This window comes from Folsomia candida, unplaced genomic scaffold, assembly GCF_002217175.1.
Source record: "Folsomia candida strain VU population unplaced genomic scaffold, ASM221717v1 Fcan01_Sc005, whole genome shotgun sequence".
NCBI classification, from domain to species: domain Eukaryota; kingdom Metazoa; phylum Arthropoda; class Collembola; order Entomobryomorpha; family Isotomidae; genus Folsomia; species Folsomia candida.
Window position 1 is genome coordinate 7,924,530 of NW_019091197.1, and position 15,010 is coordinate 7,939,539.

Below are 15,010 nucleotides of genomic sequence, written 5' to 3' on the forward strand. Positions count from 1 at the left end.
GCCACGTTTTTTTCCTAGAAGAAGAAAATACGCGGTCTGAAAGTGGGAATATTTAACTATAACGAATTATAAATTAGCTTACCTCGACGAGAAGTTGAAACCACTTGATTTTCACTGGCTGCTTTTATTGCCAATTCATCGGCTTCGCGCACCAAAACTTCTTCGTCAGTTCCTACATTAATATCAACATTATTGTAATATTATTGAACTGATTACAAATAAAATTTTGCTATTACTAGTTCGTTACCAATTTTTAATACTAGTCCAGGATAGGATTTTCCTCGATTCCATAGAATCTGGACCGTTTTTCCAACCAGTTTCGATGGATCTGACCGAAGAGATTCATCCTCCAAACGATTGCACAAAACAACCGAATACGTTTTCGGTAGCTCGTCCACCCAGTCAATCAACAAATAACTCATTTTCAATTAATCAATATTTGTAAAAACTTATTTTTAATTAATATGCTTATAAAAAGGAAGGCATGCACTAGTTGGAACGGGTGACACTGAGGATGGAATACAAAATCTCATTCGCGGGCACGTTCGACGCAGCATTTAGAATTATATGCTCAACTGCGTAAATTATTCTGATCAACTTATATCAGCAATAATTGTTAATAATGACGAGAAAAAACAATTACAAGACTTACTTCTCTCCCCACGGTAAATCTGCTCGCATCCCCCAGCGAACCAGGCACCGATTAAGTGCTACAGTAAGTTGGATCAGTATTTGTAAATATATTATTTTTTACTCTCAGAATCATTTGATCACTATTTTTACAATTTTATATTATCTTTAGTTAGTTGCTCATGTGCAGCCTCAACCCGTTGAAGCCCAACAAGTAGGGACAAATCCTCTCTTAGAGCATGATAATGAAATTCATCAGAATTCTCCCATCAGTGACACCGACGATGATGATTCTAACGAAGAAGATATTTTTGAATCCAGTCAGGTACATTTATATGTATTTGCCTTAATAACTAATTAGTTTCAATAAGATGAAAAATTATTGACTGTTATATTATACATGCAAATTTTAGAAGCTGCCTCATCAGCCGTTGTATGAATATGCCAGGATAACCCGACTGGAAAGTTCTCTCATGATTATGGGATTAAGAGTACGACACAAGCTTAGCAAAACTTTACTCGGAGATATCTTAAATCTTGTTAATTTTCACCTACCCGTTGGCGTATCAGTTCCTACATCTGTTTACTTGTTGGAGAAATCTCTTGGGATTAATTACACGGACACATCCAAAATTCCGTATTGCAGAAAATGCGAGCATCTTATTCAGGAAAACGAAAGTGAATGTTCAAATTGCGAAGAAAAGCAGACTCGGGCAACAGCAATCCAGGAGGGACATTTTTTTATGTCATTCAATATTCAACAAATGCTGAACAACGTATTGCAACAATTAAATGTACAAGAATCATTGCTACGCAACCTCAGCAAGCGATCGAATATTCCTGCCAACTCATACTCATCAATAATGGACGGCGTGATGTATAAACGCCTTAACCTCTCAAAAATGGATTTCACATGCAGTGTAAATACAGACGGAGTAGCTGTGTTCAATTCCTCCAAATTTAGCATTTGGCCGCTGCAGTATCTATTAACGAATTAGATTATCGTTTGAGGAGAAACAATACCGTGTTAGCAGGTCTTTGGTTTGGACGACAAAAACCAAACTTTGATTCATTTTTCGGCGAATTCGTGAGCCAAGCTTTGGAGTTGGGAGGTCAAGGCTTACGCTGGATACTAAACGGGCAAGAGATTACAAGCCGAATATTTTTTCCCATCTTTGCTGCTGATTCTGTTGCTAGATGCCAGGTACAGGGAATTAATCAATTCAATGGAGAATATAGTTGTCCCAGGTGCCTAATTAAAGGAAAAAAGTATAAAAGCTCAGAACGAGGTCACAAATGGATATTCGCTCCAACCGAAGTTGCTCAACCTAGGAGTCATGAACAATTCATTAAAAGTTTACTTGATCTGAAGCAAAAACTTCTTGAAGGGAAATCGGTCCCTTCATATTTAGGTATCAAATCTGCTTCGAGATTGTTAACACTACCAAAATTTGACGTTGTTCACGGATTTGTATTCGATTACATGCACACAGCGCTACTTGGAATTGCACGAAGCATGTTTTTTGCTTGGACTGAATCTAAGAATCACAACCATATTATATTGGAAATAGAGCCGAGGAAATAAATTCAACGATTGCATGTTGCAAAGTCCCAGCGGCAGTGTTACCGTCACGAAATCCTATTTTAGGCCTTCATTTTGCTTTCGCCAGAGATGTTGAGGCCCACATCCGCCAAATTAGTTCAATTTTGCTCAGATCTGACCAAAGCACTAATGACCAGTGCTTTTGAGTCCAGGTAGCATGATATTTAGTCTACTAAAGTCTTCTGTTGCAAATTTGTCTTGGTCAACAACGGCGTCTACACCGATTCGGAAACCACGGATATTTGGCCCATGAAAGCTACAAAGCACTGCTTTCTGACAAACAGCAAGATCTAGCTTTTTGACCAACTTGGAGGCATATCCAGACCGATTCCCTTGATCGACACTCAGGAGAACTCTCTTGCCAACTCAAGCAGTTGTAGCCCTTTTTCTGACTGACCCTGGCGCTGAGTTCAAATTGCCTATAACCTCCACTTCCAAATAGTGTTCCGGATTGTCCAACACTTGAAGTTGGTCAATCTTGCAATTGCAGCTGGCCACACCCATTTGTGATGCATTCCTACAATCACTTTTCTTTTAGCTACCGTAAATTCCCTTCCTCTACCAATTTTGGCAAACCAGCACGTTGAGGAGTTAAAATGAAACAAACTTAATGAGATAAATGTCTTCTACAAAGTAATTTCGCCTGTGGGACTTTACAATCACCAACGAAAGGCAAGCGCACCAATACTTTTGTCCCGCTCCGTTCATGACTTTTATACTTCGTCTCAATGTACTCGATGCCTGGATAACATAAATTCAAATTTCTTTGTACTATTTCAATCTACGATAAATTTGCTTTCTAACAAAAAGAATTTCGTGCGAATCGGTCAACTGGATACCGAGATAGCTCATGTGTTATCGAGCAGTTGGCGAGGGATTTAAACTTGTGTCCAGTCACTGTAAGTTCTATCTCATTCGAATTGTCAACTGGCAGGAAGCGAGGTATTTAATTATTAAGCATGTGTATTTTTTCTCTAATTTTTAAACTGGTGGAATAGTCACAGTAATATTACGAACTAACGAACAAAATTCTATGTATATAAAAATTAAAGCATTTCATCCTAGGATTATAATGCTGGTAAAATTGTACTGATTTTTCTTCCGTTACCACCATAATAACGACAACCGGAATGTCATTTCCATCCGAAAATTTCCACATATCCAACTTTCATCAAAAGTTATATTTGCAATTACAGTTATCTTATATAGCTTGCATTGGAACAATAACATCCAGATAATCACCCCATTAATCCGTTTCTCATATAAATCCAACCAACAGCATGCGTAATTGATGAAGCCCGTGCTGCTACGATATCATTTTATTAATAAAACCCTCTGCTTATAAACTGTGGATTTATAGAAATATATGATTCACAAAACTCATACTGCAGGGTTCCTCACACCGTGAATTTTTTGTGTCGGAAATTATATGTACACATGACTCCTTGTATGTGGGTTTTTATAAGTTGCGATTGCTCCGTTAGTCGCTGTTGGGATTTGAATAGCCAAATAGCGTTAATAAATACATGAATGTGCAAGTGACTTACATGCAGTACTAATGTTCCATCCAAACTGCATAAAAGTGACACCCAGAATTTATCACATACCGTAAAACATCTGTAGTTTATTCAACTTCAAGCTGTAAACAGATCGGCAGTGCTGCGTTGTACAGCATTATTCATACGATCCCTCCCAAGGATTATTTGTAATAAACCAAAATTGGTCTAAATTATTTACTACACCAACCTATATAATGATGGGCAAACGGCGACGCAACTTTCCAGAGCGAAACTACAATTTTTAGATGTCTTAAGTTCTCGGATTTATAACGGACATCTGTACATTAAAAATTTCTTCTTGTACCTTTTTATTCGCGACACATACTGCGTCACCGAAGAGTTTTTATAAAAATTATTTATAGGCACCCTGTAGGTAACTTAATTACGAATTGTCTTGATGTAGTAAATTGAATTACATTCATATCCTATCTAAATATTTCATTAATCCTTGAAAGGATCGATCATAGTGAAATTGGTTTCTCAACCATCGATTTTGAAAGCAAGACATAGCAAATTGAAGTCGAAAAAATATGGACATGCAGAAATAGAGTAAAAATATTGTTCGGACAATCCGTCATATAGACGCGTTCTTCTACGTTCTGCACGATTAAAACAAATTATTGCAAGGAAGCCAAAAGCAGTTAGTGATTGCAGGAGAACTTTAGCTGAGAGAACGACATATCAATAATACTGTCCAACACTACAACTAAATATAACACCGCAACAAGTCGACATTTTCATATTTAGCTTATAACTTAAATTCGTAAAAGTCAAAAGACATAATTATTGTATGATTGCTTTGCCTCTTCAATTGTGGATTAAAACCATCTTCACTATTTAAATAACCCCAGAAATTGGACAATCATGTACACAAAATATTTATTTAAATTATTATCTTACGTTTTCCACATACCCAACTTGATTGGCGCGCAACCTGTGCATGTATATTCAAAAACTGGTTTATTCTACACATTGTCAAAATCCAGGAGAAGGCTTTTCTCCTCTATTACCATCTTCATCACCGTGGTCTCATGCTTCGTGATTCGCACTTGCGAAATCTGGTGGTACAAGGGAGGCAACAGACACCCCTATTATCACGTCTGCTATGCCCTTACATTCGTAGCTGTGATTGAATTAGTCTGCCTGATTCAAATGTACTGGTCGAGGAAGGAAGTTTGTGTTGTCCTAAATCAGATGACCCGTTACAGTCTACGATTTGAACGTGAGGATTAAATATGTTACAAAATATAAAGTTATAAAATACAGGGTGACGGCTAAACCGATGACATCACCTTAGTATTAACTGCGAGATTTGTGCAACTTGAAAATACCTTTGGTATTGTCAAAATCTTAAAATTGGACGCCTTTTTAGTACCCACATATACCATCTAATTGTGATTTTTTCGAGCTCTAACGATTTTGATGTATGATAGCTTAAAATTTGCGTAATTTTGTGTACATGAAGAATCCGTAATAATATTGGGGTGGCCCATGTGTGGTTTTTGCGCTACGAGCCAAAATGTGCGAATTTTGTGCGAATTTTGAGAAATTTGATTTCTGACTCAAAATCGTCAAAACTCGGCCGAATATCACTGGAAATAATTTAAAAAATTATTTTGCACCAGAATTTGGCCACTGCCTCGAATTTGGGCCCCATTTTCCACTTTGCAGGATTTTGAAAAATAATTGAATTTCTCGTATTAATTAGTACACGATCGAAATATGGAATTTATTAAACGTTATTAACGTTTTGTTCAACGATGGACGTAATACGTGATAATCAAGATGAGCTGCTGTCAATTTGAGCATGCAGTAACTGATGATAACTTTTTGCTAATAATTCATAATTTTGTTACCAACTCGAACGTTGTTAATAAGTCATAAGACCTTTGGAATAATATTTGGCCACTGCCTTGAATGGAGATACCCTCTTGACCAATTCGAGTCCAAAATATTTTAAGGTGCCGCTTGAGCCAGCTTGAATACAACTAATCGAGCTGGTATCAATTTTTATGATACAACGGATTCATTAGATATGTTGTTGCTAAATGGAAGTTTTGTAAGTAATTCGGAATTTTGTTATTCACGACTAAACACCCAATTTAGTTATTGCTACTAAGATATTATTAAACTAGACACCTTATGCACACGTTAGGTGTGAGCATAGTTTGTTAACTTTGATTTGTTCCTAATACACATAAACATTGTTAAAATGAATATGTTTAAAATTAATCTGATAAGCATACCATCTGGGTCGAAATTTTGTAAAAAACGAAATACTGCTAATAATCCGTCAACTTAAATTTACTCACAATTTAGAAAATATGTCAAAACGTCGTTTATAATTCAAGAAAGGTTGTTAATAATGCGTCCACTTGTTTCAAAAACAATGCATACAAAAAGGGTCTAACTTTAGAATTTTGACGGATTCTGAACCTTTTCATATTTGACTTATATTTTCTATGGTCAAAATTTTAAAATTAGATCTATTTATATATTCATTGCTTATAGAAAAAGGCGTCTAATTTTTAAATTTTGACCATAATTCGTTCCTTTTAGGCATATGGATGATACAAGGTCAATACAATCCAATGGCTCTGCGGTCCATGCCGTTGCCTGGAATAGTCTTGGACATATGTTGTATTTTGCTGGCCGCGTCGTGCAACTCCCTATTCTGGACAAACACGGCTTACTACTGTTCCTTTCCAGACACTCCCATATTCCATGTGACCCTGCTTCCCATAGAGTGGCAAAATTGGTATCCAATATATTATGGGCATGTCCTCTTCCTCACGTATTACACGACCATCGTCTACGAATCGTTGCTGTCAAATGCGATCATTGCTTTAATTTTTGCAGGTAATTTTTCCATTACTTACGTCCATATATTTTAGATAACGTTATCTTATGATCGAATATATTACGCGAATATATATTCGTGAGATAATTACTTTTTGTAAAAGGGTGATATCACTTATTTTTTCGAAACTCAAATCCATTTATCTGATAAATGATTGCAGAAAGAAATGGGGTTGAACTCCATACACAATTTTATCCAATACTTGAATGCAAAATCGTTGCCTCAAAAATAAGCAACCGTACATATTAATGTTATCTCCATGGATAATAATTGATTACAGTGTTTAAAGTGTCTTGTTGCTGATGGATGTTTGCGGGTTTGGGGTAGGGTTCCCCATAAGATGAGACTATTAGTCTCATGATGAGATGAGATAATCTCATCTCATCATGAGATCATCTCATCTCATCATGAAATGAGATGAGATGAGAAGCCGGCAATATGAGATGAGATCTCACATGAGATCGCCAAATTGTTATGAGATGAGATGAGACGAGCTTATGATGAGATGAAATGAGTTGCAGAGAGATGAGATCCATAAGTAGCAATGTATCTAATCTCATCTCAACTCATCTTAATATAAATGAGACTAGATTAGATGAGCTACAACTTTGACTATCTCATTTAAGTTCCATCAAGTAGTGAGATGAGATGAGACGAGGTCCATCTCGTCTCACCACAACCCTAGTTTTGGATAGCCAAATTTTACTATTTTTGTATGCATCTGGAAGATGACGCTTGTAAAAAATCTACCCCATTTTTAATTGATTTTATTTTATTTAGGTATAATTTAAAGCCTAAGCCATGTCGAAACGTTGTTTACAGTTTCCGGCTATACTATTTTGAGTTCGGGATTATACATCAAGTCTGGGAAACGTTACAAGACGTACCGATCACTCCGCTATGGGTACAACTTAATCCACGAGTTCATCAGTTTGCAGCTTATTTTCAAACAAATCAATTACATCTATGGAATCTGGCTTCTTGCTATACACGGATTGTTTGGCCAATTCGCTTTATTTTGCAACTATTCCGTGATCAAGTATTGGGACCAATTAAATCCGATGACCAGGGTATGAAGAAAACAATTTAGCAGATTAGTTACATTTTTGAATTGCCTTAATTCGTGGACATCATTGCATTCACTGTCATAATTTAGTACTGACATTATCTATAATCAACCAACACTTGTATATAATTAGCGGAACATTCTAGTTGTGGCAAATTGATGCTATATGAAACAACTGATTTATTCCCGCTACTTAATTCTAATATGACTAGTTCCACTAGAAACCCTACATTTGATAAATATCATACTTAATTATTTCAGATACTCCTCATCGTTTGGAGCTTTGTAGTGCAAATCTCATGGACATCATTTCTCCATGTGGCAGGAAACTTGTTTCAGTTATCACAAAGAACACTCAAGTCCTGGAAAGGAATCAAATGTAGGAATGTCTTGGAAAGGAAATATTTTTCAAAAGCGAGAAAAGCTTGTCGACCAATAATCGTTGGGGCGGATGGGGTGTTCACAGTTAAAAGATTGACTATCTTGAAATTTATGAGGGGAATTATAAAAGGGACTTTCAGGGCTATGATGACCATTGGAAGGAGATGAAAAGCTTGTGTGTGGCCTTAGAATTATGTGTATCTTCAACGTATATATTGTAGATATTTCTTGTGAATTTGATAGCATTTCTGTTGAAAATGGAATTAGCTTACTAGTTAAGAATTTAGGAGAATTTTGCTCGTCTGTACTTGCCAAAGACGTCAATAGTTCAATTATAGATTTTGTAGTTACTGAGTTAGCATATGCATTCTCAGAAGCTCTGGAGATTATTTTAAAAATTGGCAAAGAATATTGCGAAAAAGATTTTCATACTTTCGTAATAATCATTACTGTTTGGAATGTGTCATTCCGAATGACTATGTGGCTCTACCACGTCAGGTATAGATTGTCACAAAAATTGTAATAATATTCTCTGCGAAATTCATATTTATTACAGTGCGGTATTTATTTTGTTTCCACACTGTAATAAATTTGAATTTCGCAGAGAATATTATTACAATTTTTGTGACAATCTATACCCGACGTGGTAGAGCCACATAGTCATTCCAAACAGTAATGATTATTACTACGTTTTTTTGAGTGTGGGGAATAATAATTTTGTATTTATTGACATATGGAGATTGAATGTAGTCGGATAAAATAAAAAGTGAATGTAATTGACAAATCAATATCACATAATTTCACTATTTGGTACCAAAATGCTATAATTTGTGGGAAGAAGGTGGAGAGGCTATATAAGTGAAATATGTGACCACTTTTTATTTAACGACCACGATACATGGCACGTTGCATGATAATTTGATAATAAGAAGTAGATATTTTCTGCATAATACATATGCACCGCATATAAATAATATGACCATGTCTAAAATAACAAAGTGACATTTCATACATACTTAAAACGGACAATATGGACAATTGGGTAACATTTACACAAATATAACAGTGTTTAGTAAGGTGACGATTTCATATATTTGACGTGAGTACCACCAGAATAACAATCTTCATAATAACGACACTTTCATTAATAATATGAGAACTTATGTATAAGGTGGCTGGCCGATATGTAACTCATTCTCTCCCCATAAACCAAGACGATTGCATACTTATTAGCTCGCCCTGCGTAGCAAGAGAGCTATTGAATTCCTCTTGTCCGTCTGTCCGTCTGTCTGTTGACGAGGTTTTTGCATCAATTGATGCTAACTAATTTGCCCCATGTGCAAATTTTAGCAAATTAGTAGCACCATTGGTCTCGAACAGTCGGTGACACAAAATGGTGCCAAAGAATTGAGAAGATAGATGCAAAACACACCAAACGTGCATAAGAACCGAGAAAAATAACTAGAATTTTTACTTCGAATTTGTCACGATTTTATGTCAAAATTATGGATGCATTTTCCTCGTCTATTTTCCACCATTGATGGAAAATTATATCACAATTATGTGTATCTTCTGTCCGCCCATTCTGCAACATTAATGCAAAATTATGCCAAAATTGCGTATCTATTTTATCTGCCAATTCTGCACCATTGGTGCAAAATTATGCTAAAATCATTATTACAGGGTGAGCTACTTCTAACGTTACAACGGTTTATTTATAAAAAAAGTTGAGATTTATGATGGATTTCTGCTGACTGACTCAGCCAGAGCCAACTACGTATAAAAACAAGGTCCTGTAAAGACACACACTTTAACTGACAATGGAGGTCTCCCAACGTATGCTTACAGATTTGGACGAAACTGGTGTCAATCGATCGCAAATTTAATTAGTATGAAATTTGCAAATGCAACTATCTGCAAATACGCAGGTTTGGTGTAGATATTTGCATAAAAAGAGGTGAAAACTCGCAAATTTGTAAGGCAAAATTCGAAAAGTGTAACATTGATGGCATTTTGGGGGCGTTTTCGCCTCTTTTTATGCAAATATCTCCGCCAATCCTGCGTATTTGCAGATAGTTGCATTTGCAAATTTCATACTAATTTAATTTGTGATCAATTGACACCAGTTTCGTCCAAATCTGCGAGCATACGTTGGGAGACCTCCATTGTGAGTATGTGTGCACAATGTCATATGTGTGTTATACATTCAACCATTATCGGTGTGGGTGTTATTGGATACGTATGTAGAACATGCGCTGTTAAAAATGGACCTGATTACATAACTGCATGCTGATTGTGCATGACGAGGTTTTTCCATCCGACTTTTACATATTCCACATACATATTTCTTAGGACACAAGTCGGAAAATAAGATTCCCCTACAAGAAAGGAGACTTCCGCTTGTGTGAAATTAATACAATTTTGTATTTTCAAATATACAAATTCGTCACATTTAAAATAAAAGCATTAACACATCCGTGATTAAAATGTATGTAGCTTGATCTTAAGATACATACATATCTTAGTAAATAAAGTAAAAAAAAACGAGAATTCCAAAACGATTTAAGTTGAAGTTGATTCCCGAAATTATTAACTGTTATTAATTAGTAATTGTTAACGGAGAGGTAAAATAATCACATTTTTAGTTTCAATGTATTTTCCAAACACTCAAGAATCTTATAAAATCACGCAGGTACATATGATATAAATCAGTAATTAATTAGGATTAACATTCTACCAGTTCGTAATACTGAGCTACTGTCACACTACAGATTCAATTTTCCAGCCAACTTTTTATTTTAGAAAGGTGGAACAAATTCGAATTAACAAAATTTTTTAACAACTAATTTTTGTATGGTACGTCGACGACCTAGATATTTTTAAACGTGCATATCTTTAGATTTTTAAAGTCGATCCAAAATTAAAAAAGTTACAGAAATTTAAAAATCTTAGTTTTTGGGTGGAAATATATTTGAAAATCCCTCCACTCGCCCAAATACGAGTATGAAAAAAACAAAAACAGACAAATAGCTCAGGTTATTCTTGGTGGCGAAGAAATTAAAGTGGACCCGATTAAAATATCTGTGCGTATAATTTGGCATTTAAATTTTTTTTCAATTACAGATGGCGCCACCATGGGTTAAAGTAGCCGAGACCGAAGTGCCTAAACCAATTGTGAGTAGGCCACCCTGGGTGACGACAGCTGTGGCTACTCCGCCACACCCATTCTCATTACCCAAGATACCATCAGAACCACCATCGGCTGGTCAAATCCAATGCGACTTATATGTCAACGGTCAAAACCAAAACTTCCCGCGTCCATCTGCTATTCAAACATCGGGGCAATCACCAAACAGCTTAGCGATCTTTTTGCAACAGGCACCCCTTCGTACCCCATCTGCCGCTGTAGAACAAGAAATCCCGCAACAATCACAACCATGTAACAAGATTAAAAAACCAGCCCCCGTAGCAGCCGGTCCGTTGGCAGGGGCGAAGTTTGTCCTGCCTCCACTTCCAGTTCGTCAAGCTCCTAAACGTGCGTGAATTTAGATAACCGACAAATATGATTTTTTTCATGTGTGCACTAAAATTTTGTTGTCAAATTCTCATCACCGCCTGTGTGACACACTTGACTACACCACCTTCATTACAATGTTGATCCTCAGTCTTAGTATTTAAGAATCATTGTATAAAATGTTACGACCAGACCAGCTGGTCCAGACGGTAAAATTTCACTACCACTCAGAAATATAGTCGAAATTCTAGAATTAGACGTCCTTTTCTATAAGCAATGCATAGAAAAAGGATCTAATTTTAAAAATTTCGAACATGGGAACTCCAAGTCAAACATAAAAATGTTCAGAATTTCAGACCCTTTTTTGTATGAATTGCGTATTGAAAAAAGTGTCCAATTTTAAAATTTCGAGATAACAGTATAACCCAGGGGGTTAAGTCACCTATGTATTCACTCCGGCGGATACGACATTATTTAAGGTGCAGAAGTTATGTGTGCATTTCACGTGGAAGCAATTATTGGTATTTATTTATGTTCAGCCGTGACTGGAAAGACGGACCGTGAGTTGGCCAGGATAGCAAGTCTGCGTCAATCCGTGCGCCCTCGCCCGGACGATATTACCAGCCTGCTGCTTGAAATACAAAGAGGAATGAAATTAAATCACGTTCCTTGTGACGACAGGTCAAAACCACTCGTTCGACGATGTCAGACTTTCTATCCTGAATTTTGATGAGAACTATGCCTAAAAATGGTTTTTGTTTGTGGAATGATGTATATTTATTCCTCTGATTTATGTTCGGAGAAAATAAATATAAAAAGGATTATGTGTTATAAATTGGGTATGATGGATGACATTTTTACAAAAGTTTGTTGCTTCAAGCTCAGTTGTACCACTAGTAGGTTAGTTTTGTTGTGACCTGCATTTCATAACATTGGATTTAAAACCTCACGTTTTTGTATAAGTTCAATTAATCCTTATAATTAGGGTTGCCGTGAGACGAGATGAGGCGAGATAGACTTCGTCTCAGCTCATCTCACTACTTGATGAAATGAGATGGAAGTTAAGTGAGATACAGTGTCGGACAGATGTCTACGTCCACATAGTCGCGTCAATTTCATTTTCAAATTATCACTGAACTACTGAACCAATTTTCATCATTGATATATCAAATTCTCACAAATTTAACGTAATTTCATAGCACATTATTAGTTTTCCGCTAAAAAATTTATTTTAGGCCAGAGATGTATTTTAATTCAAAATGAAAACAATTGGATGGACAAAAATCAACGTCCAGTCAGAGAAAACATACAAAAAAAACTGTAATTTATAAGGAATGTTATAACAATTAATTTTTAATATTTGGTTGGGCCTCCGTTCGCTTTAAGGACGGCTTCAAGGCGTCGAGTCATAGAGTTTACCAAATTCTTGGTCACATCTTCAGAAATGGTTTCCCAAACTTCACGAATTCTGGATTTTAGGCCCGGAATTCCTGAAAAAGATTTTTTTCTTATTTCTCTTTCAATGTGGTCCCACAGATGCTCAATGGGATTCAAGTCTGGAGATTGGGGAGGCCATTCTAGCTTCGGAATTTTTTTTTCTTGAAGTATTCCATGGTGGACGTGGCAGAGTGTTTCGGATCGTTGTCTTGTTGGAAGGCAAATCGTCGTCCAAGTCCAAGTTTTCGAACAGATTCCTGGATATTACGGTCAAGTATTCCCTGGTATTTGTATTGGTCCATAATTCCGTCAACAAATTCCATTTTTCCTGCCCCACTTGAAGCCATGCATCCCCACACCATTACCGACCCGCCGCCGTGCTTAACTGTGGGGTTGAGATTTTTTGGATTCAAAGCTTCTTTTGGATATCTCCACACTCTACGACGCCCATCTGACCCAAAGACATTGAACTTTGACTCGTCAGTCCATAAAATATGTGCCAGAATGTTTGTGGCTTGGAAATGTGGTCTCTGGCAAACTTCACTCGTTTGGTTGCATTCCTCGGTACAATAAGAGGCTTCCGGACTGCTCTGTGGGATTTCAAATTTCCCTTATTCAGTGTTCTTTGGATGGTCCTAGGACTAACCTGTTTGCCGAACATCTCCTTGATCTCGGTAGATAGCTTTGGAGCACTAAGTGAGGGTGTAACGTTGACTTTGTTGAGCACGTGGCGTACTTCTCGGTGAGCCAAAATCGGTTTTCGACCACTTCTGACCTTGTTTTGGACTGAACCATTGTGCAATTAAGAAGAAAATTATTTAAAAATTAATGCGGCATATGTTATTGATAGATTTATTAAGTTACCTGATTTTATAAATTGGAGAGATTTTTGTTGTTGACAATTAAAGTGAAGTGGACGTAGACTTTTGTCCGCTCAAATTTCATCCTCTCTCGCTCTGCACTATGATTCTCAGTTTTCCCAGAATTTTCAGAAATAACTCATATGTTTTATGAAATTACGTTAAATTTGTGAGAATTTGATATATCAATGATGAAAATTGGTTCAGTAGTTCAGTGACAATTTGAAAATCAAAATTGACGCGACTATGTGGACGTAGACATCTGTCCGACACTGTAGTCAAAGTTGTATCTCATCTCGTCTCATTTATGTTGAGATGAGATGAGATACACTGCTGCTTATGGATTTCGTCATTTTTAATCGTTTCAGTAGGATAAGACATATCTAAGTATTTAGTTTTACATAGATTTATTTGCTTTCTCTTGCAACGAATAGTACGCAATCATTAGTAAATGTTTGGTACGACTGCAATTATTACGAATAAGAGCAACATTTCCCTTAGCATGAAGTAAATGGAGTTTTTGGGTTGTATGTTTGGTTAGTTTATTGGCAAAATTATGGATTTAGATATCAAAACCTACTTTATTATTCTACCAACGTCATTGGGTTGCGTGGTTATGGAAAATGTTGTAAGTTTAACTTCTGCTGACCCGATACAGAGGTTATCCTGTAGATGAACATAGCTACATACACAGATGCAGTATGCCACTGTAGAGCTATTTGCTTCACGGGACTTACTTACATACATTTAAATATGGATGATTATAAGATTGATATGTGATTGGCAGTGTTGTGTAAATTGCATTAGTCCAACTGAAAATTTGTAACAAAACCGCAGAAAAAAATAAATAGGTAAATCTTGAAAAAGAGTGTAGATTCAAACTGGAAAGCTCGATAATAAAACCAATACTTTTCCTCCAATTTCCACTATACCTCCGTGTATTCCAATTATCCAAAAATAAGTTTATTGGCCTACTCATGGCAGCGTCTTGTTGAGGATCGGACCTCATTTTGCTAACTTTTACGAAACGTGTGGATTCACAGGGTAAAGTTTGGAAGAAGGAATACATGGATATCATACTAAACATTTTGCATAGACTC

At 36.3% G+C, this 15,010-nt stretch overlaps 1 protein-coding gene across 2 annotated transcripts; it reads left to right on the plus strand.

Moving 5' to 3' along the window:
• The first annotated feature begins 10,364 nt into the window (after positions 1–10,364).
• On the plus strand, positions 10,365–12,673 carry LOC110850487. 2 transcript variants are annotated; one of them, XM_022097922.2, is made up of 3 exons: positions 10,365–10,791; positions 11,223–11,634; positions 12,153–12,673. In XM_022097922.2, exons 1-3 carry the CDS (start codon positions 10,750–10,752, stop codon positions 12,341–12,343), a joined length of 645 nt encoding a protein of 214 aa, XP_021953614.1. In that variant the 5' UTR covers positions 10,365–10,749; the 3' UTR covers positions 12,344–12,673. The 2 variants fall into 2 exon arrangements, with proteins under 2 accessions (XP_021953614.1, XP_035707942.1); XM_035852049.1 differs by having other exon boundaries at positions 10,365–10,723.
• Positions 12,674–15,010: the final 2,337 nt, after the last annotated feature.

Excerpts from the sequence above, each read along its gene's own strand:
- LOC110850487 (XM_022097922.2), top strand. The coding sequence starts at position 10,750 with ATGTATTTTCCAAACACTCAAGAATCTTATAAAATCACGCAG. Across the intron at positions 10,792-11,222 it reads AATCTTATAAAATCACGCAG|ATGGCGCCACCATGGGTTAA; the intron begins GTACATATGATA and ends TTTCAATTACAG. Across the intron at positions 11,635-12,152 it reads AGTTCGTCAAGCTCCTAAAC|CCGTGACTGGAAAGACGGAC; the intron begins GTGCGTGAATTT and ends ATTTATGTTCAG.